The 19420-nt window shown below is 43.0% G+C and overlaps 1 protein-coding gene across 7 annotated transcripts in view; it reads left to right on the top strand.

Annotated features, from left to right (window-relative positions):
• Positions 1–19420, top strand: part of AFF1 (AF4/FMR2 family member 1) — a 187860-nt gene that overhangs the window by 69154 nt on the left and 99286 nt on the right. For 6 of the 7 annotated variants that reach the window (XR_004000700.1, XM_030564935.1, XM_030564934.1 and 3 more), the window contains 2 exons: positions 12817–12937; positions 13443–14342. Coding sequence is in view for 6 of the 7 variants with exons in the window: in XM_030564935.1 (XP_030420795.1) it covers positions 12817–12937; positions 13443–14342 (1021 nt within the window). In the remaining variant the exon portion in view is untranslated. Of the gene's footprint in view, positions 1–10356; positions 10434–12816; positions 12938–13442; positions 14343–19420 lie in introns of those variants that run through there. The other variant, XM_030564937.1, reaches the window with a different exon arrangement.

Raw genomic sequence — 19420 nt, 5'->3', positions numbered from 1 at the left:
GCCAGAAGATGGTGCAGTACAACTGCAGCCAGGACTGAATCTCCAGGAGACGAAACTTAAAAAGAGAATGACCTGGAGTCACTCCCACTTATGTCCAGGTGTCCCTGACCGATCTCACCGAGGCTGGCTAAAAGAGGAGGAGATGACGATGTCTACCAGTCATAATGCACCATCTGCTGCCAAAAGGCAATCAGCTGCTGCTGTGTGGCAATGCTGTACCACATGTGCCAGCAGCACCCGGGAGACGTACAGTGACAGCGAGCTGAGCGGGCTTCGTTCTTGCCGCGGTATGGTGTCTGTATGGGTAACCCAGGAAAAAAGGCGCAAAATGAATGTTTGCCATTGCTTTCATGGAGAGGGGGAGCTGGGCTGATGAGATGTACCCAGAACCACCCTCGACAATGTTTTTGATCCATCAGGCATTGGGAGCTCAACCCAGAATTCCAGTGGGCTGCGGAGACTGCAGGAACTGTGGGATAGCTGCCACAGTACAATGCTCTGGAAGTTGACGCTAGCCTCGGTACTGTGGCCGCACTATGCCGAGTTAATGGTCTTAAGTGGGGACACACACAATCTACTGTATAAAATCGATTTCAAAAAATCGACTTCTATAAAGTTAGACCTAATTTCGTAGTGTAGACATACCCTCATAGTGATTACAGCTTATTTTGGTTCCTGAACTGAAATAAGCTATGCTGGGGTATAAATGTCTTTACCTTAGTGGAGGCGGGGTATGCTGCTTAACTGTACTGATGTAGTTCAAGTGGCAGACTTTTAAGCCTGAATTGGTGGCAACTGTGAAATTATGGGTGAAAAAGCTTAGCATACACAAGGCTGTAATGTTTTATGCTTTTAATAATAATAATAATAATAATAATAATAAATATTATTAATAAATAATACCTAGCTCTTTTTATCAGTAGGTCTCAAAGTACTTGACAAAGGAGTTATTCTCATATCAGCTCCCCATTTTATCAATGAGGAAACTTAGACAGTGAGCCCAGTCTCAGCTCTTGGCAACCTATAGCTCCTTGGCAGCCTGGGCTACTGCAGACTGTTCCAGAATTGGCATTTCCAGGCACTGAGCTCCTTGGGAATTCTGGCTCCTGTATTGTCCGAGATGTTGGGATGCTGGAGGGGTCAGGGGACCTTGGAAACATTTCAAAAAGGTTTTTCACTAAAATGTCACGTTATCTTTTCAAAACAAAATTTTGGAATTCCCTTTGTGTAGGAAAAACTTGAAATTTCAGTTTTATTTTCCGTCTAGTTTCCAGCCCGCTCTACTTAGGTGACGAGGTGGTAGACGCTTTTGAAATACCCAAGCTAGACACACCACCTTCAGAGCACAGAAAAAGGCTGCCTATCTTCAGTAGGTGCATGGTTCAGGGATAGGCTTCCCTGTACAGTGGCTGGATCTTTTTGAAAACTTCTGGGGCCTAATCCTCCCCCTGGGAGGAAATCAAGAATAGCCCTAGAAGTCTGTATTGCAATGGATATAAGGCTCTAGATGTTTTGTGACGTCTGTGTCAGGTTTGCCCCTCTGTCTAGAATTGGGAATGTATGTGGGGTCACCAGCCCCCAGCGTTGCCTTATGGTAGTAGAATTATGCTCTCTGGGTATGTCCACACTGCACATGAAGCCCAGGCTCTGGTTTAATTTGGATCCCAAGCACCCTTTCTGTTCACATGTCTATCAGTTTGTCTCGGGTCAGTAAGCACTCAGAACACAGGTCCTAGGGCCCTTCTGGAGGGTGGGTTAGGGCCTGAGTTGTGCTGTGGCTCTGGTCCAAGCCCTGTCATTTTACAGTATGGACACAGCTCAAGCTGCAGGCTTGAGTCAGAGGGTCTGCACAGTGCAGTATGGACACATTAGCATGGCTCTGAGACGGGTCCAGCAATTGTAAGCCTAGGTTTACAGTGCCGCGTGGACGCTCACGTGGAAGCTTAGGAAACTGAGTCTACAATTCCACGTCTCACAGACCTGGGGTTATTATGCAGTGTTAATGCCAAGATTTTCGAAACTGGTTAGTAATTGTAAGGTGCCCTACCCAAAATATCTTTTTAAAAGGATCTGAGGCCAGGTCCTTGGTGCTTTATGAAAATCAAACTTCTTTTTAAAATGTCTCAGATTGGGCTCCGATAATTGTTTTTGAAAATTTTGGCCTAAGTACTTCTCTATACATGAACTGGAATCCAAATAACTACATTGTTTTAATTCACACCTTTAATTATTTCTGTGTAAATCTGTGTGAATGCTCTTATTTTAGATTTGAGTAGGCTCTGTTTTTTGATTATCTGAAATTGGTAAAACACAGACTTAAATTAATTTGAAATAGTGTGTTCTTAGTCTGAAATAATATCCACAGATGTGCACAGAAATAGCTAAAGGTGTGAATTAAAGCCAATCTTAGTTTTTGGCTCTAGTTTGTTGTAGAGGAGACCTTACTTCTAATTGGCCATGTAGTTGGAAAATTCCAAACTTGAAGCTAATGGAAACCAACGCACCCTACCCTCTCCTCTCTTTTAAAAATGTAACTTCTTTGGTGCACTTAAATGAGAGGAAAATACGCCTCTGTTAACCCTGAATGAGGGTTGGTGGATTGGTTTAAAAAGTGAGCAAGAGAGTAGATCAGGTTAGTTAAAACACAAATCAGAGTGCACAGGACAAGTGGGTAGTCAGCTGTGCCTAGTCAAGAGTCTGGGCCAATATTTCCATGACAGCATTAAATGGCATTTAGCAATAATACATGACTAACCTCATTTAGCAAATCCTGGTAGACCAGTACATGTGAGAATACTCACATCAGCCAGACTATTTCAGAGCAGACATGTTTGTGTTCTGCTGGAATTGTTGTCATCACAAAAACTTAGTTTAGGCTTTTTTCCTTTCTTCCTTGCTGTATCTTTGTGTTTGGCTTTTTTTCTTTTTTTTAAATTCATGGTTGTGAGGCAGGGAAGGTTCAGAGACAGAAAAGGTTGTTAGACACATTACAGGTGGTGGTTTTGCAACAAGCAGAATTTAAGATGCTGTTTTACACTCGGTATCAATATGCAAATGGGAAGGAATTGATGCTCTTTTTAATTATAACGAGTGTGAATGGGGGCAGAAAGTGGACGTTTTTCCTTCATTTAAATACCTCCTGAATCTGTGAGAAAAGCAACTTTATTGGAATATGGAATTCTGTTTTCCCTTCTGGGAATGACAGAAAGATGTGCCAGATCCTCTTGGATGTCATACTATATATTTAGTAGAAAGCAATTTACAAGATCATAAATAGTATGCTGAATTTTGTTAGCTTGTCATTGTTTCTGCTTTCTGCTCTTTTTTAAACCATCAATTTCCAGGCATGTGATTTTGTTAATCATACAATGTCACATTCTAGATCAGAAATTTTAAAATGAAAATGAAAATAACTCCCCCCCCCCATCTCAATCTCTTATGAATTTTCAACATCTTTTTTTGAAAGCGTTTCTGTCCTGGTGTGTGCTTTTTAATATTTTTTATTTTTATTTTATTTTATGATGTTATTGATAAGAGGCAGTGGTAAAGATGAAATGTACGTTATTTGGTTTTATTTTTATGTGCACAATGCCCTTAATTTCATTTGAGACATTTTTGAGAGACTCATGGTTAATGCACATGTATCAGAACACAGGCCCTCTGAATTGCCCCACAGTATACAAGCCAGGATTCTCCTGTGCTCTGCTTGAGGTTGATGTACATCAGGTGTGGGCAAACTTTTTGGCCCAGGGCCACACCTGGGTATGGAAATTGTATGGCAGGCCATGAATGCTCACAAAATTGGGGTTGGGGTGCAGGAGAGACTGCAGACTCTGGAGTGGGGCCAGAAATGAGGAATTCAGGGTGTGGGAGGGGGCTCTGGGCTGAGGCAAGGGGTTGGGCTGCGGGGGTGAGGCCCACCAGCTGGAGGTGTGAACTCGGGGGTGGGGCTGGGGATGAGGGATTTGGAGTGTAGGAGGTGCTCTGGGCTGGGATTGGGGGGTTGAGAGGGTGGGATGTGGATTGGGGTTGCGGCGTGGGAGGGGCACAGGGGTGCAGGCTTCAGGCAGCGCTTACCTCAAGCAGCTCTCGGAAGCAGCAGAATGTCCCCCCCTCTGTCTTCTATGTGGAGGCATGGCCAGGTGGCTCTGCGTGCTGCCCCGTCCGCAGGCGCCGCCCCTGCAGCTCCCATTGGCCAGGAGCTGCATAGGAGGAGCCAGAATGGGGACATGCCGCTGCTTCTGGGAGCCTTGCCACCTGCGAGTGTGCGCGGAGCAGTCCCAGACCCTGCTCCCTGCCTGCTGTGCGGGAGTGGGGCAAACACCAGACCCCGCTCTCCAGCGAGTGCTCGAGGGCCAGATTAAATTGACTGGCTGGCCGGATCTGGCCCGCGGGCTCTGGTTTGCCCATCCCGATCTATATGTACCTAAGATCACACCTACAATGCATTTCTGAAGAATTCTCACTTCGGGTCTGATCCAAAGTCCAGTGAAGCAGATAAACACATTTCCATTGACATCACTGGGCTTTGTCTCAAGCACCTAGTAACAAAGAAATGAATCAGCCAGTGTATAGTGCTCTGAAACATAAGCTGATTTGATAGAATTACGTATCCATAACACATCAGAAGAACTACATGCTCTGTGATAACATTTTACTGTTTTTCTTTGGTTCAATTTGTGGGAAGCAACAGACGTGTGATCTATGATCATTCAACGAAAACAACCTCCACGTTTTTCTTAGACCTAATTCCTTAATTTAAAATTATCAGTGTTCTTAAGCAGAATATACATATTTTATTTCCTTCACAGCTAAGTCAAGTAGGGAGAGAGTTACAGGCTAGTAGTGGTTTTCACATCAATAAAATCACAATTTTAAATGTTCATAGATTAGAACTAATGCTCTTCAACTTTAGTTTATTGCTAAAGATTTTTGTGTGCACGCGCACACGCGTGAGCATTTGTTCAGACATGTTTATACACTCTCTCTTTCATAGCAGAATAATCAGAGCAACCTGCTGGCTCTCTAGCTATAACATATACTTGTTGTCCCTCCCAGCCTGGCCCACCCACAGAGCAGATGCATGCAGAACCCAGGTTTGCACTGACAGTACACAACATCTTTTTTTTTTGCGCAAAGATGCAATTCATGAAAATACGATTAGGTTGTCTCACCATGTTTTTTCACTAAAGGAAAACTGGCTCATTTTTCATGTGGAAACATCCAGGATGTTAACTGAAGCCATCCAAAACATTACAGGCAGACATTTTAAAGGAAGTTTATCTACATTGTCCAGTTGAGAATATAACTAATGCAGAGAGACTGAAAAGACAGAGTTTTTAGTTTTCTTCTAAAAACTAAGCAAGCAAGAAGTTATTTGGGTCTTTACAGATGACTGTCAAAGCCACCTGGAGGGATGGCAAGATGCCAGCTCTCACAGTTCAGGGCAGTTGCACCTGTTTTTTCCCTCTGTGGTCCCTCAAGGGCACCCACTCTAGGCTTCCCACTCCTCAGCTGTCACGTCTCTTGGGTAGAGACCTGTGTGTGTCTCTCTCCTGACTGTGGATTTTCCAGGCTGCATAATGCCCTGCCTATACTGTGATTTTGCCAGCAACCCAGACCACTGAAATAGGTCAGCTTCTGCGCTTTCTAAGAAGTAGATTTATTCTTAAGGGAAAGCATTACAGAGAAAACCTATTAAAATAATAAAGGAATCTACACGCATGATGATAAGCTTACCAGAGATCACCCCCAGTTCCAACAAGGGCTCTGGTAGGAGTCAATCCTTCATACCCCACAAAAGGGGTTTTTCTGTGGTCACAAGTTCATAACCGCCTTAGCTCAAAACTATCCCACCCGTGCATAGTTCAGTCTTTCCTTTATACAGCTTGGGCCTTTGATATTGAGACTCTAAGAATAGGTAATCAATAGCCAGTGGTTCTCTCCTCAGGGTGTAGTTTCAAAAGGCCAGTTTTTGCGTAACCAGAGGTAGGGAATTTGCATTCCCCTCCCCGTAGACATTCCCCAGGTAAACCACTTGATACTATTTGTCCCAAAAGTCCATTCTTATCTGGCACATTGTTCAATACTGTCCTTTGGCATTCATAACCCTTCCCAGGGTTCAGATCACATCTTCCCACAATAGGTTACATGCAGTCCAGGCCCACAATAATACATTTGCATTTAATACAATGGACTCCAAAGATACTTCAATTTAATTCCATGAAGGTTTTCGTGGATATTGCAGAAAATTGCTACATGTAGCATGCCAGCTTCTCATTAACCAAGGGTTGATAGATCCTTGAGTCAGAAACCATATTTTGGGGGAAAACCCTCAAGATCACTTGCAGTAAAGAACAAATTACTACACATAACGAGGGAGAAAGAGACCTAATAAAGACAGTCTCTTTCCTTCAGAAGAGCACCTGCAACATGCTAATCCAATAAAGAAGACACATCTTAAATCTTCATCCTTTGGTAGACATATTTTCATGAATTAAAATATGGATTACCAAGCAGTTAGTGCAGGGGTCAGCAGCCTTTCAGAAGTGGTGTGCCGAGTCTTCGTTTATTCACTCTAATTTAAGATTTTGTGTGCCTGTAATGCATTTTAATGTTTTTAGAAGGTCTCTTCCTATAAGTCTATAATATATAACTAAACTATTGTTGTATGTAAAGTAAATAAGGTTTTTAAAGTGTTAAGAAGCTTCATTTAAAATAAAATACAGAGTCTCCTGGACTGGTGACCAGGACCCAGGCAATGTGAGTGCCACTGAAAATCAGCTCGCATGCTGCTGTCTTTGGCATGCATGCCATAGGTTGCCTACCCCTGGGTTAGTGTGTTAATTGCTGGCATATACTAGTTGAAAGAGTTGGTTGGGAGAGAAATCGAGGATCCCGTAAAACATCATCAGAATTCTTATATAACACCTATTCCTGTCCGTATACGTGTTGATAGATGGCAATATGTGTCTTTAAAACTCTTATTTACCTCTAGCAATTATTTTTATCAACTAAATATCCCAAAATGTTTCAAATGCACATCTTACATTTGCTCCATTTTGAGCAATGGCTGTTTCTCATCCTGAATAATGGTGCATAATGCCTTCAAATGGCCCCCTTTTTAAAATAAGAGTAACTGAGTTTTTTGTTTTTTTTTAAATGTTAGGGAGGGGTCTGTGTAAGGAAGGGGTGGTTTATTCTAAATCTAATAATGTTGACAGCATTCTTTACATGGTTTTGGTTTTTGCCTCTGTATTTTTATACTTAATATTCTCTTGGAAGCAAGCAAGCAAGTAAAAATCTGTTGTCCTTAACATGGCTTTGGAGCGGAGCCCGGAGCTGGAGCACAGAGCAGCTCTGGAGCAGTGGAGTTGCAGGTTTTTTGCCTGGAGCTTGCTCGAGAGCCAGAGCACGGCTCCAAAGCCCTGATCCTAAGATAAATCAAAATTTGGCAGATAGGTTGATTTTTTTTCTCATGTTGTTTAGATTAATATTTTAAACAGTGTTTACTTGGCATGATCTTTTTCTTCTACATCAAGTTGTGCCAGCTCAGTGGCCGCTCTCAGGAGAGGCCTAGGTCTGGAGCTGGAAAGATGTTGCAGTATCTCTAATTAACAATGGCAAACTTTTTTGTAAGGAAAGCTTTCACAACACCTGCATGCACTTTTCTCTAGCCTGTGTTGTCACTCCCTTCATGAGAATTAGTTCACCCATCATTGTAAAATAAAAAAAATCATTATGGTGTTAATTTTTTTAAAAAATGCTCAGAATTCAGTATATCTACAAGGGCAGTCTAGGTTTTCATGACTTCCCCATGGACTGTCAGTCCATGCAGATCACAACAAAATGGGAGGGGAAATCTTGGTCTTTTTAAAGCGTTTCCCCCACTTACAGTCAAAGAAGCTAAATCTGGTCCCAAGTGAGGAAGCTGATTAATTTTCTATTTCATGCTCATTCTTCAAATTCCCAATGAATGATGAAGGGTCTTCTATCAGTTCTTGCACAATGTGACTGGGAAAGTGAGTTTATACTTATGGGAACAATGAAGGAAATATTTTGGAAATGTGATATTGGTATGAGATGGGAAGAGTTCCACACCCTTGGTTTCACCTACGGTCTCTTTGTAATGATGGAAGTTGGAACAAAAATAACACTTCAGGATGTGACTGCAATTTACACTTACAGATTCCAAGTCCAGAAGGCATTATGATCATCTAGTCTGACCTCCAGTATATCACAGGCCACAGAACTTCCACAAAATAATTTCTAGAACATCTCTCTCTGAAGAGAGAGAGAGAAAGAGAGAGTGTAATTGAAATTGAAGTTCAAAATGTAAATCACTTTCTCTAGCTGGAAAATATTTCTCTCTGTTCCCTCACTTAAAATGAGAAAAAGAACAGTATGTTCTCAAGTTGTCTAACACATGATGTTTATAGCTTGGCTGGCGAGATGACAGAAAATGTTTTCAGCTCCCCCAGGCTGTCTAGCCTTCTAGAGCGTTTATTACCAGCAAACACTATGGTGTCATGGTAGTTAACAATATTGTGGTCAGCAGAGGAGGAAGGGGTTAAATAGGGGTTCAGAACTTTACTCCAAAAACATACATGCACCTTGCCTACTTTAGGATTGTAGGCAAAGACTCTCTTTATTTAAAAAAAAAAAAAAGGGGGGGGGCATCTAAAGTGAAACTCCTAAATCCATATTTAGACACCTGGTTAAGTGGTCTGGTTTAAAAATTACTGGGCGCCCAGCATTAATCCTGATTTGAATGGGAGATGCAGGATGCTGAATGTTTGTTTTTTTTTTGTTTTTTTTTTCAAACAAGGCCACTTATTGTGGGGCCTGAGTATGGGTTTAGGAACTTTAGGCACCTGTTTTTTTAATACCTTGACCAGAGTTGTGTTGCAAACTTTCTGCTTGCACAAAACTGAACAACCTTGCCCTGCCTCTCCTCTGAGGCCCTGCCTCTGCTCACTCCATTCCCGCTTGCTCTCCCCCCTCTCACTCACTCGCTCATTTTCACCAGGCTGGCTCAAGGAGCTGAGGTGTGGGAAGGGATGAGGGCTGGGGTTGCGATCAGAAATAAGGAGTTCAGAGTGCAGGAGGGGACTCTAGGCTGGGGTTGGGGTGCAGGGTGGGGTGTGTGAAGGCTTTGGATGGGATTGTAGGCTCTTGGGTAGGTCTAGGGGTGAGGAATTTGGAGTGTAGGAGGGTGCTCTGGGCTGGGACTGAGAGGTTCGGAGGGTGGGAGGAGGATCAGGTCTGGGGCAGAGGTTGGGGCATGGAGCGAGGAAGCAGACATGCTCCTACCTCCTATGTGGAGGGAGGCAGGCAGGATCCCTTTTCGACTGAGTATTCCAGATACCTGGTCACCCTAAACCAGTCAAAAACATATATTGGATTCTATTTTCCTGCCAAGGAATTATATGGTGCCCCAATAAAGGACATGTCTCACATTATACAGATGCACAGTATTATGAGTGACTCTGTAGTTAAGAGTGGGAAACCTGTCCATTCTAAGGTCTGATGTTCATGCTATGCTATTACCTTTTTCCAAAAACAACCTTTTTGTTTGACCTTTTTGATGTTTATTCTCAGTCGTGAAGTGACTCTTGCAAAGTTTTGAAAGGAAATATATTAAACCATTTTACTTACTAGAATGTGAGGAAAATGCTGTTTCATGCTTTAAAAAAAAAAAACCCACCTTTCCAGATAATTCAAATCGCATCATTCCTAAAACTTTGTTCATTGTCAACTTTAAATCTATTACTTTTTTTTTTAAAGGTGGCAAACATAGTTTCAGGTACCAAATCTGGCCCAAATTCCCTCTGTCAATATTTGTGACTTTTACAATCACACTTTTCTATTTAAAAAACAAAAGATGGGGGGGGGGGGAACAACCCATCCCAACAAAACCCCTCCAGCTTATTTGCTGTGTGAACTCTCTCCCTCCCTCCCCTTCCAAAACAACAACAAAATCACTTTGAGAAACTGACTAGCTAACTGACTATACACAGGAATAAGTGAAACTTGCTACACACAGAGTGCTGTTAAGTATACAAAGTAAACAAACTGAAAAAACTTTACTATTTCAGCTACATGTTACCTGGAACAATAGTACATGAACATGCTTCATAAAGAGGTTTCTGAATATATTTTTTTTGTAATTGATTGTGAGCCTTTCAAATCTGGTATATATGTACTACTCATTGGGAATTCATACTTTGCTACATTTGGGCAAAAATAAGGAATAATAAAGTTTGTTTTTTTAAATTTTGCATATGCCTCACACTTAACACATTAATTTTCCTTAATGTCATATGTATATACTGGCTGTACTCATTTATCTGGAAGTTTGCCTTTGGATAGCATCACATCCTAAAAGTTGAACAAAGTCACAGATACCCTGCCAACAGTGGACAGACTGCCGGGTAAACCATTAGAGCAAAATATGATCTTTACAATCAAATAGTGTTTTGTCATCACATTTGTACAATAAAATGTGTCATGGACTAGCACAGAATTGAGAAACTATCCTAAATCCTTCATAAGTAAACTAACTGACTCCTATCCCAAGACAAGTATCAGAGGGGTAGCCATGTTAGTCTGTATCCACAGAAACAACAAGGAGTCTGGTGGCACCTTGAAGACTAACAGATTTATTTGGGCATATGCTTTCATGGGTAAAAACCCCACAGAACACCACTCGCCATCACTTACGGCCCTCAGCTAAAACCTCTCCAGCACATCAACGATCTACAACCTATCCTGGAAAACAATCCCTCTCTCTCATAGACCTTGGGAGGCAGGCCAGTCCTCACTTAAAAACGGCCCCCGAACCTGAAGCAAATACTCACCACACACCACTCCACAGGAACACTAACCCAGGAACCAATCCGTGTAACAAACCTCGTTGCCTATTCTGTCCCCATATCAACTCTAGTGATACCATCAGAGGACCCAACCACATCAGCCACACCATCAGGGGCTCATTCACCTGCACATCTGCTAATGTGATATATGCCATCATGTGCCAGCAGTGCCCCTCTGCCATGTACATTGGCCAAATCGTACAGTCCCTACGTAAAAGAATAAGTGGACACAAATCGGACATCAGGAATGGTAACACACACAAGCCAGCAGGAGAACACTTCAGTCTTCCTGGACATTCTATAGCAGATTTAAAAGTAGCCATCTTTCAACAAAAAAACTTCAAATACAGACTTCAGAAAGAAACTGCAGAACTAAAATTCATTTGCAAATTTAACACCATTTATTTGGGCTTGAATAGGGACTGGCTGACTCACTACAAAAGCAACTTTCCCTCTCCTGGAATTGACACCTCCTCATCAATTATTGAGAGAGGACTACATCCACCCTGACTGAATTGGCCCTGTTAACACTAGTTCTCCACTTGTGAGGCAACTCCCTTCCCTTTATGTGTCAGTATAATAATGCCTGCACCTGTAATTTTCACTCCATGCATCTGAGGAAGTGGGTATTTTACCCACGAAAGCTTACGCCCCAATAAATCTGTTAGGGTATGGCTACATTTGGAACTTCAAAGCGCTGCCGCGGCAGCGCTGCGGGAGCGCTGCCACTGCAGCGCTTTGAAGTGTGAGTGTAGTCAGAGCGGCAGCGCTGGGAGAGAGCTCTCCCAGCGCTGCATGTAAACCACATCCCTTATGGGTGTAGCGTGCAGCGCTGGGAGCTGCTGCCCTGATTACACTGACGCGTCACAGCGCTGTATCTTGCAGCGCTCAGGGGGGTGTTTTTTCACACCCCAGTTGCAGCGCTGTAAAGTGTGAGTGTAGCCAAGCCCTTAGTCTTTTAAGGTGCCACCAGACTCCTTGCTGTTTATACAAAGACAGGCCTCTGCTTGCCTTTTTGGTATGTCTAAAGCTTTTCAGCGCTAGGGGAAGGGGGAGGGGGAGGGGGAGAAGTTATCATTGATATTTTAATATTGGGACACTTTTGTGGCCTGTCATCTCAAGAGGAATGTAATCACTGTGTGTGTGCAGTAGGCCGTGAGAAAGGAAGAGTGGAACTCGCACAGACTTTCTCTTACAAGATGTACATACATATTAGAGCAATGGATTCTTTTATTTTTCAGTAACATTTGTCAAGGGAAGCTCAATTACTGCATCTGGTTTTCTATGAAGTCTTCCTTTTGTGGATGTGTCACGGTTCTGTAGCTGAACTGATGTAGGCACAAAGAGGTCAAGAGACTTCCCTGTTATCTCTGTTTGTTTGTGAGTTTCTCTAGTCAGTGTTCTCTTGATTCTTAGACCCTTTTACTTGAATCTTTTCGTCAGACTACATGGCCTCCCAAATAAACAGCTTGCAACATAAATATTTAATTGAAAATAAAGCATTTAATTTAAAATATACACCTAGTCAAGAGGATGTTGTATGCAGTGTTTCAATTCTCACATAGACCGCTGCTTCTGAATTTGAATGACAACTCTGTGGTCAGAAATCTTGCTGACTTCACCTCTAGCTGAGTGTCTTTATAAAGTTATTAATCCGTTTGCTTTCCTTGGTGTAGGATGTCAGGAATAAAACTCTTCAGCGTAGCCAGCACATTGACATATTTGCTGTGTGAGCTCTTCCCACGCCATGTGCTGACTGCCTTATGCGACTGATACATCAGTCTAATTATCGAATAGGTTTTATGATTTTTAAACTCAGTTGGCTTGTTGGAAGTGTGGTGGTAACTGAGGAAATGGCTTTTGCACAGTGCAGACCTTTCTCTCAACAGTGCTAGGTGAAAGGAAAATGCTAACGAACCTTTTTTCCTTCTCTCTCCAAAAGCTTGTACAATGAGGATAGAAATTTGCTCCGGATCAGAGAGAGAGAGAGACGGAATCAGGAAGCTCTTCAGGAGAGAGACACATACCCGGAAAATGCCCCCCTCTTTGCAGAACCTTACAAGGTATTGATAACATATCATGTTGCAGAGAGGAGGGGGAAGGAGATGTGACCTTCAAGTGCACTATAACATGTCTACATGTACAGTAGAACCTTCTCAGTAAGCATTGCAACCCCCAAAATGTGCACATGCAACCCCCAGGTGTTTCGCTTTGCAGTTTGAGACCAGCCAATGAGCACTTGACTCGTTGGGGGCTACCCATTCATCACTAAGTACAGCAGGAAACAAGGTAGTTGGTTGGGGATGCGGGGAACTGCTAAAGTCCTGATTGCACCCTTTACTCACGTTTGATTAACGCTCGTGCAAGCAATTCCTTTCACAGCAGGGAGACTACAGGCATGAGTAAGTGCTACCTAGGGAAAGTAAAGCATGCTTTACTATCACCCTAAAATTGTGATAAAGCTATTTCTACTGACAGTAAGCCACTTAATATGCCTTTTCTTGAACATGGATCTTGATTATCTTTTTCTAGCTTTTGTATTTTCCCTTCTCTACTTTCCTGTTCCAGACTAACAAAGAAGATGAATTGTCCAGTCGAATTCAGAACATGCTGGGTAATTATGAAGAGGTGAAGGAGCTAATCAGTGCCAAGTCCCATCAGAATCTGATAGGGATACCTAAGAACATTGTTCCTCTGATCCACCAGGGAAAGCCTGATCGCCCGTTCTTTCCTGAAAAGACCAGTAGTACATTACCAACCTCATTCCAGCACAGCACCCGCCATCTGGCCATGGGACCCCCCAGCTTGGCTCTCCCGTCTGCTAGTAACTCCATTCGCTACCCAAAGACACAAGCAAGAATGGAACCAGCTGCAAGTTTGCACACCAAAAGCCACAGCTTGTCCAGCGGTCAGAGCCAAGGTCCAGAACAGAGACGCAGTGGTCAGGAAAGCCATCATGGTGGTCGCCACAAGAAAAATGATAGATGTGTTGGTGAAAATGGTGCTGCTGAACTGCAAGCCACCCTCTCAGAGCTTTCTCCCTTACTGTCCTCTTTGTCTTCTCCAGTGGCGCCCTTGTCACCTCTACATTCCAGTCAGCATATCCATTCCAGGTCACAGAACAATAACCAAAGTCACGGGCAGACTTACAATCCAATGAAATCGCCTCAGGACTTTGTGGCAGGATTGCATGATAACGAAACCCGGGACAGTTCAGCCATTAATCTGGCCCAACCATCTTCTCAGACATTTCCTCCAGCCTTGCCGCCAAAAAACAGTGCAATGCAGCAGAAACCTACTGCATACGTTAGACCAATGGATGGCCAAGATCAGGCGCCAAATGAGTCACCGGAGCTCAAGCCACTTCCGGAGGAATACCCTGGACAAACCTTTGGGAAAATAGCAGATCTAAAAGCAAATGCCAAGGCCAAACTATCCAAATTGAAAATACCTTCTGAGCCCACTGAGGTGAGTGAAATTGCTGTTCTCTTTCTGAGCAGGAGCTGCCAGTAGAATGACTTAAACTGAACGTTTAGGGGAGCAGAGCCTGGAGGGAAAGGAGCTACTGGAAGGCTTGATTGTTACGTGCTTTCTGTGATGCGGTGTGAGATCTGAGGTTTGAGAGCACCCTGTGGCTGGATGGGGAAAAGATGGCACATTGCTTTTATATACCTCTTAGGGTATGGCTACACATACAGCTGTACAGCGCTGGGAGTTACAGCTGTCTTCGTACAGCTGTGTAGGGAAAGCGCTGCAGTGTGGCCACACTGACAGCTACCAGTGCTAAAATGTGGCCACATTTGCAGCGCTGTTGGGAGTGGTGCATTGTGGGCAGCTATCCCAGCATTCAAGTGGCTGCAACGTGCTTTTCAAAAGAGGGGGGTGGGATGGAGTGTGACAGGGAGCATGAGGGAGACAGAGTGGATTTTTGGAGCTGACACTGTGTCAGCTCCCTGCCTTGCAAGTTCTAAGGACTGGAAAATACACAGCACCTACCTTCAATCATTTTAAAAGTTTTGACCCCTTCCCCCACCCCTCTCTTATTCACTAAATGCAAATTATGCACTCCTAAATAACCTTCAGACCACATAAGCAGCTGCTCAACACGGATTCCCCACTCCCCCTCAGCCAGTGGCTTCTCTCCTCAAGCAAACAGCTGTGAACATTCCAAAGCAATTCCCCTTCCTTCCTCTGCTCACTCGAGCAAACAGGAGCTGTGTTTGTTTTTTAGATAAGCAGCTCCGGGGTGCCCAGAGTTCAGCCATTCTTCCGGTTTGTTGTGAACAGGCATTCTGGGATACCTCCTAGTACCCTGAAGGCCAATTACAGCGCTTTTGGTGGCCACACTTGACGAGCAGCGCTGCATCACCAGCGCTGCAATCCTTATACCCCAAGCAGACCAGGTGTACAGCCAGCGCTGCAGCCAGGGACTTGCAGCACTGGATGTGCCTTGCAGGTGTGGACAGTTACTAAGTTGCAGCGCTGTAAACCCACCACCGGTGCTGCAACTCTCCAGTGTAGCCATGGCCTTAGGCTATGGCCACATTAGGGAGCTTACAGCAGCACTGCTGCACCAATGCTTTAATTGGCTTAATTACTCTAGCGCTGCCCCCTCCTCTTTCCCCAGGAGCAGCGGCTATGTCAGGGTGGTGCTTAAGTTAGCATAAGTTAGGTCACTAAGCGGTGTGGCTAATTCACATCCCTCAGCGACATAACTTAAACTGTAATGTACTCATTGCCTTAGTGCAGGGGTTCTTAAACTGGGGGTTGGGACCGCTCAGGGGGCTGCAAGGTTATTACATGGTGGGGGGGTTGCGAGCTACCAACGTCCAGAGGCTTGCTCTGTGAAGGGGGTCACTAGTAAAAAAAAAAATTCTGAAAGCCATTGCCTTAGTGACTTGTTTTTAAGAGGTGTTCACTGATTTGGAGGAGGTTTTCAGTTCCTTAAACCTCAGGTTTGGGTGTGATGCTGCTGCAGTTACTTTTTGTGGTAAAGGGCAGGTGAAAAATCGTGCTCCTAGGAGGTGAGATGATGACCATATTTCTTGAGTCACTACATTGGAGATGGCCTGTGTCCCAGGTGAGTGCTGGAGGGAAGGGAAAAGAGTTGTTTACGTCCTCCACTACAGAAAAGAAAACTGACTAACCAGCTATTCGACTATCAGTATTTTATTAACTAAATGTGTAAGCTGATGTTTCCAAAGCCGTCTGAGTGATTAGAATACTTAGTTCCTCTAAGCCAATTTTGAAAACCTCAGCCATACATTTCCAAGGATGGATTAATTTAAACAAAAAGCTCTTCAGATTGTCTGCTTACCTCTCATTTTCTAACCCTCTCTTTTCTAATCTTTTTTTTTTTTTTTTTGGTTCTCTTCTGATGCAGACACTCCCTTCCTCATTTTTTCTTAGTAAGCCATTTTATTGGGCTTGGAAAACTTGCAGTTAGACTCAATATTTAAACTGGCCTGTTTTCATTCACACTTCCTTCTTGCTCCTTTTAACCAATAACTCTTTTCCAGAATGATATAAGATACAGCAATGTTGAAAATGGGCCAAATGCCTGCAAAACAGAATAATTCATAAATTAAGGCTGCTGCAGTACTAATTACCTGGTCTCCTTTGCCCCAGGCAACAGGGTTTATGTGGAAACAAGTGAGGATTTTGAACGCTTCCCATGGAAGGAAACTCATAACAAAGGAGTGTCACTGTTATATTTTAATTTTTTTAATCAGAAGTTGAAAAACAGGGAGGAGAGAAATTTGCTTTTCTTTTTCTCCTCTTCATTTTGTTAACTGTTGTTTTGCACAGAAAAAGTTGTCTCATTCCTGGTTACCTGAATCTGTTTCTGCTGACTACATGAAAGTGTGGTTGATATGTTATGTATATTTTGGCTCCTTTGCCTAAGCCACGAAAGTCTTGGGTTTCTTGAAGTTGTATTTGAAGTTGTCATTGGCAACAGGGGTTTCTAAATGAGAAGAAACCCCTTTGTATGTCTGTTTTGTTCAATACGTATTATATCTTTTTTGTAAAACTATTTTATCATGACAATGATACTCTGCTGGGAAGATTCACATATTTACTCCCTGACCCACAGCCCAGGAAAGATGAGGTGGGAGTGTGGGTGTTTTGGGCGTCTGGTGGATGCTTGGTAGCTTTGTTGTAAGCTGCTGTCTGCTCTGAGAGTGTCCTAACACATGCTTCAGAGTGTAATTATCTCACAATATTGTCTGAAGGGCAGTTTGACAATAGAGAACTGAGGTGTTATTTTTCAAATGGCATTTTGTAGCAAGAGGGAAAAGGATGATTGAGGCCTTGCTTTGATGGAAAGGGATGTTGTAGGGTGTTTTGTTGAGGTGTATGGTGTGATCTAAGCCCATTTCTTGTGGCAAAATTTAGAGGAAACTGATAGATACTAATGAGCAGTAGTGAAAAAACACTCAGGTCCAAGATTGCTTGTTTTCTTTTAAGGAACTAATTTCTTACACTGCAAATCTTGTCTTAAAATAAGCAATGCAAAATGGTCAAGGTTTCATGTTTTATCTAACCCAATTTCTTACTGCAGGGTGAGAAGAAAAGCAGAGTATTATCTTCATTTCAGTTTCTTCACATCATGGTTTTGGGGGAGCAGTGAGTTCCTTGTAGTTTTTAAATGTTGGCACTTTATGTAACCATGAATTTTGAAAGTGTTTATTTTCCCTAGATTTCTCTCAAATGGCACATCTCTCTTCTCCTCCCAGCTTTTGTTAGTTGTTGGGGGTTTTTTTTTTATCCTTTTGCACTTTGTTTACTTTTGTCTTAGTTTAGTCTTCAGTCTTTCTTTTACTCCTAACCTGTAGCCTCTTATATCTCTCATGTCTGAGACAGGGTTGGCCAATGACATTGTATGTTAGATGAAACTGTACGTCCTTTTCGGCTTCCTCTGGGCACCTGAGGAGAAAAAGAGAGTCTGCTGGCCCAAATACACATTGTGACAGTGGGCCTGCCAGAGAGCAGCAATATTGTATATGCTAGCTGGGAAGTAACACTGGAGCGATAGCGATGTGTGGGCACACTGAAAGGCGAATAGAATGTATTCCAGAAATTGGCTCCGTAAGAACAAGACCTCATCTCCAATTATGTTTCTAGCCATATTTCATAATCTGATACTGAAACACTTTACTTCTGAATATGCTGAATGACTCAGACCATCAAAAGCTTAGCAGTCTTCAGTTTGTAACCTTTGTGAAAAGCTTTGGCGGATGTGTGCATTTGGGGTGGTGGTTCTGTTTAGCCTAGTAAAAGAAGCATGACTTTTAGATCATGAAGATAGCTTGTTGTTCCAGCTTGCTCATTACAACTTAATTTTAGAATGATTTTGGCCTTGATAAAAGGCACCATATCCTTTCAATAGTTAGGCCTAGAAACTCGAGTAGTGGAAACAAACAGTGGGATTACATTCCTTAGAAGCGCTCTAGATACCCCAACTCCAACAATTAAAGAGTATATGTCTACACTGGCACTTTCTTGGGAAAACTTTTGTCGTTCAGAGGTGTTAAAAAAAAAAAACAACAACAAAAAACCCCTGAACCACAAAAGTTTAACCGATGTAAAGCATCAGTGTGAACAGTGCTTTGTAAAAGTCGCTGCCGCTTGTGGGGACTGGAAGTTTTTGTTGGTGGGCAAGCTCTCTCCTGCCGACAAACAGCAGCTACACAGCGCAGCTTTTAGTGGCCCGGATGTAGGGGCACAGCTGTGTCGCTAAAATCTGCATAGTATAGCCATAGCCTTAGTGTCTCTTTAAACAGAACTTCTACCTGAAGTGCTGTGACATAAGGCTAAAAGCTTTTAACTGGACACAGAGGTTAGTCATCCTTTTCAGGAGAGTTACTGTAAATGTCCTTGCTTGTAGTGAAGCAGAGAATGGGAAATGAAAATCTAGCAGCTGCTGGATCTCTGCTTCTGCTGTTTCACACAATGCTGAAGCACTGATTGGATGTGACCTGGTGGAATTTGATTTATCCCCTGTCCCCTCCGTTCTGCTGCCCATTTGTGGCACTTTTTTAATTGATCAGTCCCAAATATGCTTGATAGTCACAATCCAAATCCAGCTTTTTCCCATGGTCTCTCGACATCATTTAAGAGAGGTTTCCTCTACCAAATGGCTCTCAGCTAATTGAATTTCCAAGCCCTGCACATCACCTGCAGCTGCGAATTAATTGTTGACAGCTTCTGCTCATGGCAACACTGACAAGTTAAGCCTTTGAGTTTGAATTAGACAAGCAGCTTCACTGCAGAGTGAATGAATCCACAACGTATGTGAGTGAAAACTGCACAGCTCTTCGTTCCGCTCCTCAAATTCTCCCCTTTCAAATTTACCTTTTCCTTTTTGAAGGGGCACTTACGTACTGTACTATGAGAAAACTCTAAAAATAGATCATAAATGAAACTGAAATGTATTTGCCACCTACAGGTATTTCACGTTCTCTGTTTAGATCATAATATTTGGTTAACTATGGTCAGTCTCGCTCATAGCCCATCTTCCCTTCCCATTTTATTCCTCCAAGGAA

This window comes from Gopherus evgoodei, chromosome 5 (genome assembly GCF_007399415.2).
Source record: "Gopherus evgoodei ecotype Sinaloan lineage chromosome 5, rGopEvg1_v1.p, whole genome shotgun sequence".
NCBI lineage: Eukaryota > Metazoa > Chordata > Testudines > Testudinidae > Gopherus > Gopherus evgoodei.
The sequence above is the reverse complement of the archived record's forward strand: the minus strand, read 5'-3'. Positions and strand labels throughout refer to the sequence as shown.